The sequence below is a fragment of the Danio rerio genome, chromosome 20 (assembly GCF_052040795.2).
Source record: "Danio rerio strain M-AB ecotype USA chromosome 20, GRCz13ab, whole genome shotgun sequence".
Taxonomy (NCBI): domain Eukaryota; kingdom Metazoa; phylum Chordata; class Actinopteri; order Cypriniformes; family Danionidae; genus Danio; species Danio rerio.
The window spans coordinates 37624741-37643407 of NC_141040.1; the positions used below are offsets into that span (position 1 = coordinate 37624741).

An 18667-nucleotide genomic window follows, 5' to 3' on the forward strand; every position below is an offset into this window, starting at 1 on the left:
TTTGCTGTATGTGATTCAGTTTATTGTTGAGCTCCTCTTTCTCACTGGCAAGGTCGGCAATATCCAGTCAGTGTACGGTTTGACTCCTCCAGCTTGTGTAGAATAGAAGAATAATAATGAATTAATGTTCATCTGGAGAAGATATTTTTTATGTTCTAAAAGAAATCTCTTCTAGTCTGCAGCTGTTTTCTACAGTTGAAGTAAAGGGTATTAGCCTGTGAAATTTTTACAGAGCTAATAATTTTGTCTTCAATTGTATGTGAACATTTTGTAACATTTTTTATTTATTCCTGTAGTTCAAAGCTGAATTTTCTGAAATATTACTCAAGAAATTGTTTAGAACAATTATTGGTGTTAAAGAGTTCATATTTTATCGATGAAAACATGTTGATTCGCTTGGTGCTTAACATTTTTGTGCATATATCATATTATATCATATCACATTATATCATATCATATATCATATCATATCATATCATATCATATCATATCATATCATATCATATCATATCATATCATATCATATCATATCATATATCATATCATATATACACAAACCGTTAGGAGACATATTTTATAGATTTGATTTTATAGTTTATAAAGTTAAAATTCAAAGAAATAAACAGCAATTTAATGTCCTGCTACATTTATTATTCATAATTTCATATACACATGACGACAATTTGTTATATAATTAAAGATAATCATGCTTATATATACACTATAAATGAGGAGGATTTCTCTCCTCCTCAACTCCTGGGTCTGAATGCAGACACAGTGGATAGAGGTGCTGCAGGTCTCTTGGCCTATCCATTTCAACCATTATCCCTACTGGTAATCCAGAAGATTTTAAACATAGGTGGATATAGGCGATATGTCTGAATGGGAACGAACTCAACTGAAAAAAGTCTGCCATTCTACAAATATCATAAAGCTCTCCCAACAAAAATGCCATGAGCAGACGCCGTCTCACCAAGTTATTGGGTCTCACAGCTCATAGGATATGAAAACTCAGTCTATGAATAATAATGAGAAACTAATGCGTCATCACTCCACTAGCAGATTCGTGCTACATCATTGATTTTGATCCCGCCCCAAAAATTATTTTAAACCCGGAAGATGAAATTAGCTGACAAAAGCTCAAAATGATCCAGATTTATCCACAATTAAAGCTGACAGGTGCTAACATTGTCTTAACTGATGTTCAACACACACAAATCTGTTCATTTTTTTAAAGTGCTCCAGGGTGTTTTGAACCTTTAAAAACCAATTAATACATACATTAGATAAGATTTCTTTTGTTAATATATGATCAAATCTAAAATTTTATGCAGTTCATACATTTTACTTTTAACACTCTGTACACAAAAATCAATTTCAGCAGCATTCATTTAAAATAAAATCTTTTGTAACATTAGAAATGTCTTTAAAATGGCAAATCATATAATGTGTGCTTGAAGTATTTTCAAACAAACAAAAACAAAATTCTGAACAACTAAATCACAGGAATCTAATCGATTTTCAAATATATTCACATAGAAAAAAAGGATCTAAATACTAATTCCTAGTATAACTGTTTTTATTCTATTGTGCCAATTTGAGCCAACTAGTACCAATTGAGCATTATGTCAATGCCTCAGACTGGTTTCCTGAACATGACAATGAGGTCACTGTACTCAAATGGCCTCCAATAGTGGACCTTTGGGATATGATGGAAAGGGAGATTCACATCATGGATGTGCAGCTGACAAATCTGCAGCAACTTAGTGATTCTATCATGTTAATATGGACCAAAATCTCTAAGGAATATTTCCAGTACCTTGTTGAATCTGTGCCGCGAAGAATTAAGGCAGTTCGGAAGGCAAAAGGAAATATGATACTATTAAGGTGTACCTAATAAAGTGGCCAGTGAATATATAGTGTATTATGTGACTAAATAGTTTTGGATTTATGTTTTTTCCCTCTAATTACCATTTTGCTTTTTTCATTATTTCCATCTCAGGTTTGTTTAAAGTTTGTTTTATTCCCATTATTAAAGTCAAAATACTTATATGATGCAAAAAACACAATATACACACACACACACACACACACATACACAAACACATATATATGGATGGTATTACTACAAACCATCTGAATAAATAAACCATTGTGTATTGTATTTTTATTTATTATTCTTAATAGTTTTTACCCATTATCTTTTAATAATCATATCAGTTTTCTTATTTGCGTACTTATTAAAACTAAGTGTGTGTAGGTATATATTTTATATATGTATTACAAAATCCCTTTAAGATTGTACTCATTGTTTATGTATTCTGCAATACTTTGGCAATACTTAACAGCTTTGACTAGCTCTTTTGATTTAAAGTTATTTAAAATAAAAAATGATTTCAATAAGGAAATGTATTTAATGTGATTTTATTGTAGTAAAAAGTTACCTTTCTCTGTCTGCACCATAACAAAAGCCCTCATTATTTCAGCGTTTCTGCAGGTTTCATCAAGTCAAATTTAAGACTTTTTGAGATCATTTTAAGAACATTATGAATGACATTTTAGATCATACATGTCTAAACACTAATGGTTTTTGGTTAATGGCCCGGTTGGAGCAATGAAATTGAAAAAGGAACACATGTAGTTATTTCTTTACCACATATTTTAATGAGTCAAAACAAAAAAACTCTAGTTTGCATCTGATCCAGTTACTATGACCATTTATGTGAAGCTGCTTTGACACAATCTACATTGTAAAAGCGCTATACACATAAAGCTGAATTGAATTGAATAGTTGTGTAGATTTTTTTCAACATGCCTCTTTTTTAATTACAAGTTTAACATTGTTTAAAGTATATTTATTATGAAGAAAACTACACAAAAAGATGCAAAAATATATATTGTTAGCATTTGGTCCAAACTGATTGAGTATAACTCTTATTCTAATGCGCTTCTGTTATAAACCCTTAAGTTTCATGCCTATTTATAAACTTTATGTTGTCCACTCACACTTTCTTATGTAAATAATTTGATTGTAAATGAAAGATTATGTAAAAGGATATAAAAATGATCAATTATTACACTAATACACTATTCCTAAAAGTTTAGCATGTTTAGCATTATCTGCAGTTAAAAAAAACATTCTGGCTATACTTTAGTAAATGAAGTTATTTTGTATTTCATTTTTTGATCACTCAGTGTTACCAACTCAACTATTTTTGATTCACATTTTGAATATATGTTGCCTGTGCTTTTGCACATATTTGTTCTGCCTCTTACGGCCTGAATCTGAATTATTTTCTTGATTTTCATTTGTTAAACTATATTTCCTGTTCAAAGGTAATTATTTACATTTAGTTTTGATTTTTGTTTTCCTGCGAGTTGATGTTGCACTCCTACACTAATGACTATATTATTTATTTCTTATGGAATGGCATGTATATTTGCAGCATGTCTTGGTGGATGGATCACATTGAAGCGGAATACTTTAACATAATTTATTAGATATTATTTCAGTCAATATATGTCAGTTTTGTGGTTTGAGTTTCACCTCACAGGTTTCATTTGTTGTGCTTCTTTGTCTACAGTTACATCAATTTCTAACTGATTATCTATTTAAGACAGCTTTTGTCCCTTAGATCAATTTATTTAGCTATTTTTTCCATTTATTTTATGTCATTTGCACATTTGCAGTCATTTGAGTTTAAAAGAAAACATTTCTTAGTCTTATGTCTTGTTACCATAGTGACATGTTCTGAGAATAGAACGCATTCCAAAAGTGTACTTGAAGCCCTGCATCATCGGAGAATATCTTGTGGGTTTGTTGAAGTGGAGTAGTACAGGTGTGCTTTTGGCTGTTAAGTGTTAAAAAACTTGCGTTCCGAGTGTTTTGAGACTGTCTCAGCGATTGAACATCTTCCGTTTGAGTGATTCACGGTGCAAGACCGAAATCCTCATCCTATTCCAGCTAGCAAACCCCAAGTTTTTGAGTGGTTACAGGTGAAAGACTGAAACCCTGTACCAATTATATGATGGTTGAACAGATTTCTGATCTCCCCACAACATCAGCTGCTAAAATGGAGGAAGACAAAGCCTGCAAGATCTCCCAGAGCCAGAAAAAAGTGAAGCAGCTCAAAGAAAGGCCAAGAAATGGCACTAATAGTGAGTCTTATTTACATTGTGCTATCCAATATCCAGTGTTTTCCTGACATAATAATATACTTACTATTAAAAATAATGTTTGTACAGGATAATAGACAGCTGGTTAAACTGCTGGCTATCATTGCATTCACGTGAATCTTAATGCAACATTTTGGGTAAAATGATAATGTATTTCATTTTCAGCTTTTCTGATACAACTTTAGTCTAAAATCCTTTAGTAAAATGAGATATGCACACAGACTTTTCATTTTCAACCGACAGCCCCGATGGCTTTCGGTGAACTGTCTTTCCATTACAAAATCACCACATTTAAGATCTGTTCTCTTTAAAAATATGTGATCTTCACTGACTAATATATATTTGATATAAAGTGGGTCTCAGACCGGACAAGAATCACTGCATTAAATGACATTTAAAATAAACATGAAAATTTATTTTAGCTCAGTATTTTAAATGGAGTTTCTGCGCTAGCCTGCTGGTACTGACGGTGCTAGCGGTTCCATACAATAGACTATTGTCTCGTTTTATGCTTGAACAACTAAACGAATCCTTAGGTTAATTTAACTGATTGTAATTTAATTATATCACGATGTTTATGGTGTAAAAGCAACCTTATAAAACGTTAAATAATCACAGAAACCTTTCATCGGAAATTTACTGTTGGCTGAAAAACTCTAGCTGTGCAATATAACCCAGTATTCAGTTTTCTATTTTAAAAAAGTGCACTGAACATGTAGTTTTTAAATCGTTTGGTGCATTGATCATTTGTGTAAGCAGTTTTATATAACATGAAAATAATAAAATATTATAGTCAAATACAATAATTAATAATAAAATACAAAAGTGTAGCAAATCCATGGTAAACTTGTGGTAACCTTGGTTTAGCTACAATAACTTTTTAAAATGGTTATATATTGGGGTTTTTGTTTTTGGTGAATGTTCATTTTAAATTTCTCTCAAATTACTGTGGACAAGTGTGTAAAGATGTGCAATCATTTCTCTTTTAACAGATGAGAAGGAGAAAGTAAAAGAAAAGAGAAAGAAGAGCAAGGTTGCTTCTTTCATCAGAGCTGCTCTTCGATGGTTCTGCTTCTGTCCTCGTAATGAGCCGTTCACACTTTCCTCATCTGATGGTAAATGATGGTTTTTGTATCTCAATATTTTCTAGTGTATAATGTCATTAATAAACTGTATTTTTACTCCCCTTTATCTGGAGTTTAACGTCTCCTTGAAAATGACTTTGTACTATGTGCAAACTGCAATCATTTGTCTTAACAGATTCTGAACATGAGATCTATGAAGAGATGATTGTGGAAGAGGAAGAAGTGAAGGAGATAATGCAGGAGGAGGTGGTGGAGAAGAAAGAGGAGGTGATGGAAGAAGAGAAGGAGGAGGTGGTGATGGTGGACACAGAGAAAGATAACACAAAGCAAGAAAAGACAAATGAGGAGGAGGAGGAGAAAAGTGGAGAGGAGAAGGTGGTGGAGAAAAAGGAAGAAGGGAAGGAGATAATGCAGAATGAGATTGTGGTGGAGAAGAAGGAGCAGGTGATGAAAAAGAAGAAGGTGGTGGTGATGGTGGTGGAAGTGGTGATGGTGGAGACAAATAAACAAATAAAGAAAGATACCAGCACCCAACTAACAGAAGAGGAGAAGGTGGTGGAGAAAAAGGAAGAAGAGAAAGAGATAATGCAGAAGGAAGAGGTGGAGAAGGAGGAGGAGGTGATGAAAGAGAAGAAGGTGGTGGAGAAAAAGGAAGAAGAGAAAGAGATAACGCAGAAGGAAGAGGTGGAGAAGGAGGAGGAGGTGATGAAAGAGGAGAAGGTGGTGGTGGGGAAAAAGAAAAGAAAGAAAGATACCAGCACCCGACTGTCAGAGGAGGAGTTCTGGAGAAGGAAAATGGAGGAGGAGAAGGTGGTGGAGAAAAAGGAGGAAGAGAAAGAGATAATGCAGAAGGAAGAGGTGGTGGAGAAGGAGGAGGAGGTGATGAAAGAGGAGGAGGAGGTGATGAAAGAGGAGAAGGGGGTGGTGGAGAAAAAGAAAAGAAAAGATACCAGCACCCGACTGTCAGAGAAGGAGCTCTGGAGAAGGAAAATTATCGCTAGAAGGCTATCTGCGGCAAAGTTTCTGTTTGAGCAAATAAAGGAGGAGGAGGACAAGATGAAAGCTGAGGAAGAGAACAATGAGGAGAAAATAAAATACATTGGAAAGGAGGAGGAGGAGGAGGAGGTGAAGAAAAAGAGAAGGAGGAGGCAGCCAAGAAAAAACTGCAAGGTGGAAGAAGTGGAGGAGATGGAAGGAAAGGAAAGTGAGGAGGTGGAGAATCACAATGAGGAGAAAGAGCAAATGAATGACATTGAAAAGGAGGAGGAGGAGGAGGAGGTGGTGAAGAAAAGGAGAAGGAGGAGGCGGCCAAGAAAAAGTAACAGTATGAACGAGGAAGACAAAGAACAAAGTAGAGGAGTAGAGACATACTGTATGTGAAGGAGGAGGGTGAACAACATTGTACAACATCAATAAAAATGTGTTTTGTACAATACTGTATGTGCTGTGTGTTGTGTTCATCTGCTTAATTCTCTGTTTCAAAAGTATTGAATTTTGTTTGTTTAAAGAAAATGTTGATTTATATTTAGATTAAACATAAATGTAAACATATATATGTAACAAAATTGTTTTGTATAGTTTAGTTTCTATGTATGTGTGTATCACATATACAAAACAAATATATATAATACACACACATATATAATGTCAGACTTATATTTTGCATGTGATTAATCTGCCCAGCACTAATACAGTAAACCTACAGATCCTGGAGTCTGACCTTTAAGATTTATATTGCTTCCATAGAAACCACTTACAAATCCATGAAAAATCTCATCACATCTTCAATCGATGAAAATCCATTAATAATCTATTAAATTTGACTTCTATTTAATTCTAACTTAATGAACTCTTAGTTTACTTTACCATCAAGACTAAAGACTTTTAGTGCAGGTCTCTAGACGCTCCGTTTCTAATACCCTACAGTTGCACAAACTGACATTATGAATTGAAAATATGGCCATTGGAAATGTTTAATTAGCAAAAACTGCCACTCTCACACAAACACACAAACACACACACACACACACACACAGAGAGAGAGAGACACACACTCTTCAGAATGGCAAAAGGTGGTTTTTCAGGCAATTCAAAAAAGCTATTTATCCGCTAAAGAATAGAAAAAAAAGTTTTAGCTGCACTGTAAAAAATGTAATGACAAAAAGTCAAGACAACAAATATTTTGATGTTACTTTAACATTTTTTAATAATATAACATTTTTAAAGTTGTACCAAGTTTAACTTAATATTTGTAATCTATTTGATTGATGCAAGTTGAGATGACTAGAAAAGTTAATTTGACTCAACTGAACCATGTAAGGCAGTAGGAATATTTTTAGTGTAGACTTGAGACCACCCGAGAATTCAATGACAAAACTGTCAAATGTGTTGTGGCGGAATACTTCAAATGAATTGATTATCTATTATTTCAGTCAATATCTGTCAGTTTTGTGGTTTGAGTTTCACAACAACCTCTGGCGTTTCATTAATTGTGCTTCTTTGTCTACAGCTACATCAATTTCTTATTGATTATCTATTTAAGAAACATTTTGTCCCTTAGATTTTTTATTTATTTTTTGTCATTTGCACATTTGCAGTCATTTGACTTGAAAAGAAAGCATTTCTGACAAAACTGTACAAATGTTGTAGAACAAAACACACATACACAAAATTAATAAATAAGTGATAGTACAAAACAGCACAATGTTTCAGCACAAAAACAAAAAGTAATATTATTATTAATATTATTATTATTTTTAAATTTTTAAGTATAAACAAGCAGAGGGTTGAAGACACAAAAACACAAAAATAAAAAGAATTAATAAAAACAAAAAAAATGCAAAGAGTGATATTGCAGTGCAAAAAATGTGCACAGAAACTCATAAAATAAAATGCTCAATAAAATAAAAGACTAATGTTGTAGATTAAACACAATAAAGTAAATAAAATAATAAAAAAAACTAATAAAAAAATAATAATAATATTAGAAAATAATGAAATATTTGGTTTATTTAATATGGTGCACACACAAAAACTGCAAGAGCAATGTAGCAATACATGGCATGCAAAGCTGTCTTTCTTTGACATTTAAAGTGTAGCATGAGGGTGTGAGGTGAATGTTTGCATGTGTGTGGAGAAAAAAGTAGGAGGAATGTCAGGAAATTAAAAAGCTGTGCTTCAAAAATCCTCATAACCATAATATCCTCAAATACACAACTAAACTCCAAAACAACATTGAACGTTTACACTTTTACCAACAAGCACATGCATAAAATGTAGATCACTTTAACAAGCCATGACCCCCAGATCAGCCACACTGACTTACTGTCTCGTATGGTGTCGAAGGTCCACTGATCATTCTTGAAGAAGGGGTGACATTTTATTTCATTCACTCCAGTTCGGCCAAGCCTCATCTCCCTGAACATAGCAAAACACTGGTCAGCAAAACAGACAGAGAAGCGATAATCCACTAAAGTATACACATACACCAGGAACATCCAACAGCACAGCATGGAGGAGTGGAGCAGTCAGAGAGACATCCAAAAATAAGGATCGTTCACTCCCCCTTCCTTTCACTTCATCTGCATTGAGAGGGTGCAGCAGTTTGGACTGCCACGTGTGGGACATTCCAGCAGCCTGAATGCAAAGGGAGTGTGTGTGTGTGTGTGTGTGTGTGTGTGTGTGTGTGTGTTTACATGAAAACACAGAGAAAACATTAAACCCCTCTCTGTATGTTTGATCAGGAATGCTTGTATGTGGGCATGTGAGAGAGGAGAAAGAGGGAACGAGAAAAAAAGGAATTCAGATGGAAGTTGTCAGGCTGGAGGGTGAACGTCCATGAAGATGACATGTAGTAAAAGCAGTAGGACATGAAATTTATGTTTTATTAGGGACTTTATCTATAAAGAGCTTTTAAAGGCATAACATGAATAAAGATCAGCTTGTATATTGTCTTAATCTAATTTAATTCAATTAAAATGTTGCTATGGCTTAGTACCAGCCAACCTCTAAAAACAAACAAGTAAGGGTTTATTACGCTAGTAAGTGTCTAGTAAAAGCAGTAGGACATGAAAGTTTTATGAAAGACTTATTTTATGAAGAGCTTTTAAAAGCACAAAATTAATATAGACTTGTATGTTCTCCTTAAATTAAATTTAAAAATATATGATTTGGTGTTTAAGAAATATTCCTTAAGATTGCCATTTTGGAAAAAAAGTGCAACGATTTTCTAAAACCATTAAGCAAAAAAAAAAAATCCTACTGACCACAAACATTTACAAAATAGGGAAAATTTCATATGATAACAATGATAACAGATCTAAGGTACCCTGTGATTACATTAAATACGTTATAAACAGGGCTTGACATTAACACTCGCCAAATGCGGGGATTTCAGCTGTCGCGGGTTAGACAGCCACTCTCACTAGCCACTTTGGCTGTGATAAATGTATTTACAGTATATGAGAATATTGTTTTTAAGTATCAACTGTGAATAAAAAGTGTATGCATATAGCTTTATTTTGTTTGCTTTACGTTTTTATGTGTTTCAAAAAAATAATTAGTTCGGTGCAGCCAGAGAAAAACTTAGCAAATCCTTAGTGTCGAGCCCTAAAAACTCATGTGAAATAAACTATTAATAAAAATAAAATAAAATTAATTACATTGCAACACTATAAAAATTACATCCCATGTGCTCATGTTCATTGAGCAAGGTCATAAACAACACACAAAAATGTTAAATGAACAAGGAGGCATGTGGACACAAAGTATAAATCAATAAAGTTAGCATGTCAAATTCAAATATATGAATATAAAATATATTTTTCCAACATTAAAATTGTGGTTAGTGAAAATGGCGAGTGGTTAGTAATGTTGGAAAACTCCTAGCCACTGTGGCTGGTGATCAAAAAAGCTAATGTCAAACCCAGGTTATAAACTCCAAACTAGGAAAGAAATCTCATCATGTGTGTAATAAATTGTCCTGAAAATTTGCTTTTTTTACAGTAAAGTTAATTTCAAATAGACAAAAATACATGTTACCAGCCAACCTCTGAAAACAAACAAGTAAGGGGAAATTAAGAGACTAAGAGTCTGAACTTGACAAGAAAGAAAAAAACTCAAATCAAATCTTTACTTTTCTCAGTCTCACCTGCTACTCAGAAAGGCACAGATGAGGTCTTTGGCATCCTTTGACATTTCAATATCATCTGGGAAAGTTAAGCTGTTCTTGTGATCCATGATCTTTCCATATGTGCCCACCAGAGACTCGGAATAAAATGGAGTGTCGCCTGCTCTGAGTGACAGACGAATAAATAAATTTAATGATCAGAACACTGAACTAAAATTACAAGAGATGCATATGAAGCTGACACTACTCACCCACTAGAAGCTCATAAATAAAAACACCAACAGACCACCAGTCACACTCGCGACCGTAATAACCAGTCCCTCCTTGAGACATTAAAACCTCTGGAGAAATGTAATCAGGTGTCCCAACAGCAGCGTCACAGCTTACCAAACCAGTCTAAACACACATGTAGAGACATGGATATAAACATTACTGGATGAGTTAATGTAGCTGAAATACAAGTATGTTTAAAATTTCAATTATTTACACAATTCATTTTCATTCAATTCAAGGACTGCACTGTACAATCTAGCCACAAGATGGCAGCACTGACATCTATCATCACCGAATGGAGGACTTCTGAAACCTACGTTAATGATTGTTTAAACAAATTTGCTGCAATGTGTGAGGTGATAATTGTAAATCTCCACACTACAAAATCTAAAAGAAACTCTCTCATTCTCGGTCATGTACAGTAGGGGAGAACGGGGTAATGAGACATTGGGTAGTGTGGGTAGTGGGTAGTGTGAGACACCCCCTGTATCTGGGCAACGGATTTTATATAACACTCTATAACAATTTTGTTTTAAAGCCCCTTCCATATCTCCTTTACCATGTAGAATAGGAATTCCTGGTGCTGTGGAAAGCATGTTTTTTCACAAAAATATGTTTTTTGCAAGTAAAAGTAATTTTTTGCCATCAACTTAATCAACTGTTGTGCAAAAGCAAATTGATTTAAGGAGAAAAACTTATATCATACATGTTGATGAACTACCAACATATAAAACCATGTGAGGATGCTAGCTCAAGATTAGCCTGAACTACTAAAAAATATTATTTTTTTTTCTAAAATGTGGCGGTGGGGTAAAGTGAGACAAATGCTCTTGGGTAAAGTGAGACATAAGGTACAGTACAAGTTAAATTTAGTCTACCAGACTGTAGGACTTGTGAATGAGGCCTTTAAATCAACAGTGACACTAAGCAACATCACTTCTGGATTTAGGTGCACTGGAATTTTTCCATATAACTGAGAAAATTTCCTTGATAAAGCATTTGCACTATTCATGGTGTCAGACTGGCCAAATCCTGAGTTCCAGCCTGCCACTACAGAAGATTTGGAAGATCTACTCCCTGCAGATGATCCACCTACAGACAGTTCACTCACTGATGCTAATCCATTCACTGCGCATATTATCTACATGGATGTGCCATGTGTTTCTAGCCAACCTGGATACATGTCTCTTCATGAAATGCTACCATTCTCAAATGTCCCCCCAGAACACAATCCAAATGAAACCGTGTGACAATTGAAAAGGCCTATAAAGAAAGACAAAAAAGCTAAAGAATAGCAAATAAAAGGAAAAATTAAAAAAAAAAGCAACCCAAAAAAAATCATAGTTAGCAGCTCTGGGAAAAGTGATGTCCCTGTCTCAGCTGATAATGTGTCTGACAAAAAGAGCTCTAAGGATGAGAGTAGTGGTCCAAGAAACACAGATCTGTCTGTGGGAGACTTTGTCATAGATAACTTTCCAACAAAAACACAAGCATTTATTTTACTGGCATGGTTACATCTATGTTTGTCCTGGAACATAATTTTTGTTGGAAAATGTAATCCAAACCTATTCCCTACCCCTAAACCCGCAGCCATAACTGTACATTACTCTCAAAATCAGAGGAGAATAATAGTTGGAAAACAATCATCAGAAGTGCATAAACCTAACCATAAGCCTAAACTGAACATAAATGGTAAACGTACCCCTTAATTCTGATTGGCTTATTGAATGTTGTTTAAGGATCAATATATAAATGTTAATCCAGGGTAAAATTAGATTGGCGATGAGGCACATGCACAAATTTTAAGAAGAATCCAGGGAAACACAAAAGAGTGGGAGTTGTATGACAGTTAGACTGATGTTCTTATAAAGGTGGGTCTAGTCCTGTGTGCGTCCCAAGTTGTTCTATCTGGTTCTGATTGTCCTTTTCTCTGACCCCCATACTATCGCTGACTCTAAGGGTCCTGTGTTCTGACCCCGGATTGTGTTCTAATTTAACTGGTTCTAACTGTCATTAGTATGTAAATTTAAATAGTTTGAAGTAGATTGTTGTATTTGATTTTATGAGTTTATGAGTTTTGAGTTACTTTCAAATGTTTAGAAAAACAAATGTGCTTAATTGACCAATTCACAATCCATAATTGACTAGTCAGACATTAGTTCTGAAATGTGTGATTGTCAGGATTCAGACTCTTACAACATGCATTGTTATGGTAGTTTTAAAGTGGAAAAAGTAAGTGGATTAGTTTACCCTCACCTGGTTCACTTTACCCCTTTGATTTTTCTGGCCTGCTGCAGCTGGGGCAAAGTGAGACACAAAACGACTTTTTTTTAAACAATCATATTTTCACTTTCCTTTATCCTAAATACAGTCTGATAAATTCCATTGCTAGAAAACATTCTGAATTAATAAGAAATGTTTAAATTTTACTGATATATAATTTTAGCTCGCTTAGAGGGAAGAAAATGTAAAAAGTGTCTCACTTTACCCCGTTCTCCCCGACATGTAAACACACCAACTACTGGTGTATGATATTTATCGTTTTCAATAAAAATTTTATTGTATTGTGAGCTGGCGTTACAGAGAGCTTCATTCAATTGAGAAAAACAAACAAAATCATGTCCTGAGAGTCCAAAATATAATAATAAATATCCCTTTATGGGGTTTTGATTATAAAATGTGTAAGATTTAATACAATAGAAATATAATAGAAATAATACAAGCAAGTTAACACAAGCAGGCTTTCCTGAACATCCATTAAAACACAACAAAGCGAGTTCTGTTCAACAGATCAACAGAAAATACCAAACAAAGCTGAAGCAGAAAATGTGCATCTTAGAGCAAGAGTTGTGTGTGTGTGTGTGTGTGTGTGTGTGTGTGTGTGTGTGTGTGTGTGTGTGTGTGTGTGTTTGTTTTTTGAACTTTAATCTGTTTTAAATAAATCATCAACAGAGACAGTCACTAATTGCTTCGTTTCCAAATGAATCAGCCATTTTGAATCACTTGTTTGAATAAATGTTCATTGAATCACTTATAAAAACAGAATAAATTCAAAATCCCACACTTCCTTTATATACAGTTCTTGAAAAACAGCATGTGACATTGTACATCTGAATTTGTAGTAGAAATTAAGACGCAGGGGCTACACTGTGGCTCAGTGGTTAGCACTGTCGCCTCACAGTAACAAAGGTCGCTGGTTCGAGCCTGGCTAGGCCAGTTGGAATTTCACTGGTGAGTTTGTTTGTTCTCCCCATGTCCAAACACATGCATTACAGGTGAATTGAATAAACCAAATTGGCCATAGTGTATGTTTGAAGGAGTCTGTATAGGTTTTTCCCAGTACTGGGTTGCAGCTGGAAGACACTTTAAAAGACACTTCAAATGCACTTATCACACACCGAGTCCATCTTCATGCATGTGCCAAAGTCTGCGAGTTTGAGGTGTCCATTGCAGTCCAGCAGCATGTTGTCTGGTTTGATGTCTCTGTGGATGAAGCCCAGAGAATGGATGGCGTCGAGTGCCAGCACCACTTCTGCCGTATAGAATTGAGCCCATTCCTCTGGGATGTCATAGTTGCTTGTCAGAGTCACCAGATCTCCACCTGGCATGAACTCCATCACCAAATAAAGGTACTTTTCATCTTGGAATGCACAGCACAGCTATGTGGACAGAGAGATAGAGTGGTGAACAGAGAAGTCACAATATATTTCAGTAATCAATACCAGTGAAATTTAACAATACTTAATTTCAATTGCAGCAACCCAGCTAAATTAAATAATAAGCAATGTGATATTGAACACAGACTTTATTTAATCGTTTAAATATTTAATTCATAATTTAAATACTGTTATTAAAGAACTTTTAATGTTATCAATTACAGAATGTAAATAATAAAGTTAAAATATAAAAAATTATAAATGGAATATTAAATGACATTTTAAGTATAAACGTATACATACACAAAAACAGTTGTGTCAAGCAATTAATCATAACTAATCAAACCCAAAATTAAAAATTAACATGTACATCATTATTTATATTCATTCATTATTTTGTCGGCTTAGTCCCTTTATTAATCCGGGGTCGCCACAGCAAAATGAACCGCCAACTTATCCAGCATGTTTTTACGCAGCGGATGCCCTTTCAGCCGCAACCCATTTCTGAGAAACATCCACACACATATTCACACACACTACGGACAATTTAGCCATGTCTTTTATGTCTTTGGACTGTGGGGGAAACCGGAGTACCCTAAGGAAACCCACGCAAAGGCAGGGAGAACATGCAAACTCCACACAGAAAAGCCAACTGAGCCAAGGTTCGAACCAGTGACCCAGCGACCTTCTTGCTGTGAGGCGAACGTGCTACCCATTGCGCCACTGCCTCGCCATCACTATCCTTATTAATTTATAATTTGATGTAGATATAAATATTTCATATAAAGATATAAATGAACATTTTCTCAAATATATACATTTCTTTGTGTACGTATATACTGTACGCTAAATGATAAATATATACACTCCACAAAAATATATTATGTAAATACAAACTTAATTTTTTATGTGATTAAGCATTTGACAGCACAAATAAAATACAACTAGCAACAAGTTATTGCTATTTAAATGATGTTATACTTAAAATCAAGTTTAACTTTCTTTATTTTGGTTAGTTAACATCAACATTACAGCAGCAGAAATATTAGGCTTCAAGGTCTAATGAACAGGTCTGTATTTTTTGTCGTCCTTATTTACACGAGTACATAACTGACTGACTACAACATGGGCTGGTGCATCCTGTGAAATACAAGTGTTGAAAAACAGCCAGTCAAGAATATTTTCTCAGTCAGGTTTAGATTTTACTATTTATACTATTTTATACTATTTAAGTGAAGTACTAGTAGTTTTAGTCATTTAACATTATTATTTTTTTATCTTTTACCGGCCCATGCCTAATCCCAAACCAGGGCTTTTTTTAAAGTACAAATTATTGTTCCAAGGCTGCGTTTAATGGGTAGTACTGTGTATATTTTGCCAAATTAAATGTCAAAGGAGAATTTCACATAAAGCTCTATTTTAGGATCACAGTGCAACCCCAAAAATAAATTAATTTTGTTCAAAAATAGGTCATAGGTTTAAAATAATCCAATTTTTCGACAGGGTGTGTCTTTACAGTAAATGACATTGACCAGAGTTTAGTGTCCTCTGCTGACCAAAATCAGACATTCTTTAAATTTATTTTCATTTACAACGTTAATACTGTCACCATCCTCCAAACTTGATTTGATCACTTATTTCACATTTAGTTACCTAAACTAGCATTTTATAATACTATAGCTTATACAATACCCATAATGAGTACAACCTGACAGATTTCTCAGAAAATACCTTGCTTTTAAATAATTTAGTTTCCTATAGAATTCAATATTTGTGGAAATCTGGCTTACTCCAATGATGCAGAGGTCAGTACAACATGCTAATTGAAACTATTCCAACAATATGATTTAGCTGAATTTGTTGTAAATATAAGCAATAAATGTTTTCTCTAATTTGAATTTAAATTATATAATTCTAATATTTTTTCTCATTTTTTATTTACATGTTTAATCTTTTTTAACTTGCTATATTGTAGAAACTGATCTAATATTTGCCCCAGGTTTCACTAACAAAGCTTTAGGCTTGTCCAAGACTAAAGTGCATGTTTAAGTTGTCTAAATTAAAACTTGCTGAGAGGTATCTTAAAATAGCCTACATCAGTTTTATATATTTCTCTCAAGATGCACAACGATAATGTTTTTTTTTTTCTAAATAATGTCTAAAAATATGCTTAAATAATTAAACAAGGCCTAGACCTGGGCTGCCCTTTGTGAAACCACTAATAATCATTATTCCTTTATAGACTAGTGTTCTCCTTGATCCCAAGCTCTGTGGCAGCAACTTCAGAAATGTTTCTGCCCTTCATGTGTTCAGGTGTTTGACAAGTAATTTTATCATCATGAAAATTTTTCTTTCCGTGCAAACGCAGCCAATGCCACAGAGTCACAGTGCCATGGATTACCAGACAATAACGCATACAAACGACCACAGAACATAGGCTACCTGAGGGCAAATTCAGCAGAGTGTCGTTTCTAAGGTTGAGGAAAACAAGCTCTTTCTGTTTCTACAGTTTTTCCTAAAAAAAAAGCAACAGACAGACAGACAGACAGACAGACAGACAGACAGACAGACAGACAGACAGACAGACAGACAGACAGACAGACAGACAGATAGACAGATAGATAGATAGATAGATAGATAGATAGATAGATAGATAGATAGATAGATAGATGCCAATTTTATTAAGTACAAAAATAAGATTGTACTTAAAATGTACTTTATTTTATTTAAGTTTATATTTTTTGCAGTCAATTACACTTTTTCCTCTTCCTTGCATTGGTGTTACATAAAGGGACAGTTCACAAAAAAGGAAAATTAACTCACCCTTAAATGCTTTCAAATCTTTAAAAGTAAAGAAGATATTTTGAACAAAGGTGAAAACCTGTAACATTGTCTTCCATAGTAACAAATAAAAATACTGTGGAAGTCAATTGGGTCAGGTTTCCAGCTTTCTTCAAAATATCTTCTTTTGTTTTTAGAAGAAGACAAAACAGGTTTGGAAAGTGATGGCTGATTAAATGAAGATTCACTTTTTGGTGAACTGTCCCTTTCATTAAACATTTAGAAATGTTCAAATGGTGTGACTAGCATTTAATCAGTAAAACGTGTTTGTGTCTTATGCTAGTAGTTATCTTTTGCATGAATTAGTGTTTATTCCTTAGGTAGGCTGGTACCTTTTTAATATTTACTAGCACTTATTTGTTAGATAACTGGTTCTTTTTCTAAATAATATTAGACACTTGTTGACATTTATTTGAAGAGTGACTGTTACTAGTAACCGATTTTAAGTATTTGCCAGACTAATATGAGTTGGGTCTAAAAGATGATTTTTATATATTAATAGGCCTTGCTGATCATTAGATACTATAAGATCCCTTATTCTACTAAAAGACATGAATTCTTTTAGTATCAGCGCCAATTTTGCGTTCGAGGGTCGAGCGTGTAACTGAGGTTTTAATTTAACACTGATTCGGGTGTATCTGAATCCCTGCAGACAGTCGGTCAGAACTGTTTACTGTCATCTATTCAAAGAAATTCACTCAGACTCCATTTCTCAGTTGAACATTTACTGATGATAAGTTGTGGTTTTCTGAAACAATACAAAAATAATCTCAGATAAGCAATTATATAAATAACAATTAGAACATCAAATAACAATACTTATAATTATAAAACATGAATACAAATTGCAGTAACCGCACCATATGAATGGAAACATTTAGAGCAGTTGTTCCCTAACTGTCCGCAAGAGGGCGCCAATAGATCACTAAACGTGGCTGAGGCACATTTTCCAATGAAATAATAATCAACATGTATATGTAGTAAATAACTCGACGAAACGATTACATTTGTACATGTAAAGTGTTAACATTACATGCATTAGGTATACTGCATATGAAAACAAGTTTAATTATCAACTATTATAAGTTACAACTCCAAAATCGGCCATTAGACGCTATTGCGTTATGGCGCTATGGCGCATTTCACCCGCGATCTAAAATAAGGAGACATTTACATCAACAAAACCAAATACACTTACTTTCTGTGCACGCACAACTATATACATCATTGGTTGTGTTAATCTGCATGCAACGTGAGCAGAGAAGAAGATAACTTTAACTTTGCAGCGATTTCAGTTCGGGCTCTTTGTCTGCTCTGCACACCTACTTCTCTTCCTTCTCTAAGTCCCGCCCATTAAAGTGACGATGCACTTGCGTATCAATCAGCAAGAGAATGTTCCAGAAGCCTTTTGAACAGTGACAGTACAAGGTCCTCCCCTTCGGGCTCTCTCTGTCTCCGCGGATCTTCACCAAACTCGCGGAGGGTGCCTTAGCGCCCCTTCGGCTCGC

The 18667-nt window shown here is 34.4% G+C and overlaps 4 protein-coding genes across 10 annotated transcripts in view; 2 read left to right on the forward strand and 2 right to left on the reverse strand.

Annotated features, from left to right (window-relative positions):
• The window catches only part of LOC137488592 (rho-associated protein kinase 2-like), a 57005-nt gene that overhangs the window by 28607 nt on the left and 9731 nt on the right, over positions 1-18667 (reverse strand). The window contains exon 2 of the mRNA XM_087298435.1: positions 1-2976. The gene's annotated coding sequence lies outside the window, so the exon portion shown is untranslated. The remainder of the gene's footprint in view (positions 2977-18667) is intronic.
• The window catches only part of LOC147839369 (rho-associated protein kinase 2-like), a 25855-nt gene continuing 8321 nt past the window's right edge, over positions 1134-18667 (reverse strand). Inside the window, exons 1-5 of one of the 2 annotated variants that reach the window (XM_087298436.1) lie at positions 18358-18511; positions 14061-14321; positions 10641-10785; positions 10411-10549; positions 1134-1257 (exon numbers count right to left, since the gene is read on the reverse strand). In XM_087298436.1, coding sequence (XP_087154562.1) covers positions 1224-1257; positions 10411-10549; positions 10641-10785; positions 14061-14321; positions 18358-18387 — 609 coding nt within the window. In that variant the 5' untranslated portion in view covers positions 18388-18511 and the 3' untranslated portion in view covers positions 1134-1223. Of the gene's footprint in view, positions 1258-10410; positions 10550-10640; positions 10786-13189; positions 14322-18357; positions 18512-18667 lie in introns of those variants that run through there. The other variant, XM_087298437.1, reaches the window with a different exon arrangement.
• On the forward strand, positions 2077-6701 carry LOC147839370 (uncharacterized). Of its 6 annotated transcripts, none has more exons than XM_087298417.1 (4): positions 2077-4158; positions 5169-5291; positions 5437-6386; positions 6540-6701. In XM_087298417.1, exons 1-4 carry the CDS (start codon positions 4026-4028, stop codon positions 6639-6641), a joined length of 1308 nt encoding a protein of 435 aa, XP_087154543.1. In that variant the 5' UTR covers positions 2077-4025; the 3' UTR covers positions 6642-6701. The 6 variants fall into 6 exon arrangements, with proteins under 6 accessions (XP_087154543.1, XP_087154542.1, XP_087154541.1 ...); XM_087298416.1 differs by having other exon boundaries at positions 5437-5897; positions 5961-6701; XM_087298419.1 differs by having other exon boundaries at positions 3812-4158; positions 4246-5291; positions 5437-5561; positions 5629-6701.
• Positions 17062-18667, forward strand: part of LOC147839371 (uncharacterized) — a 26114-nt gene continuing 24508 nt past the window's right edge. The window contains exon 1 of the mRNA XM_087298434.1: positions 17062-17723. The gene's annotated coding sequence lies outside the window, so the exon portion shown is untranslated. The remainder of the gene's footprint in view (positions 17724-18667) is intronic.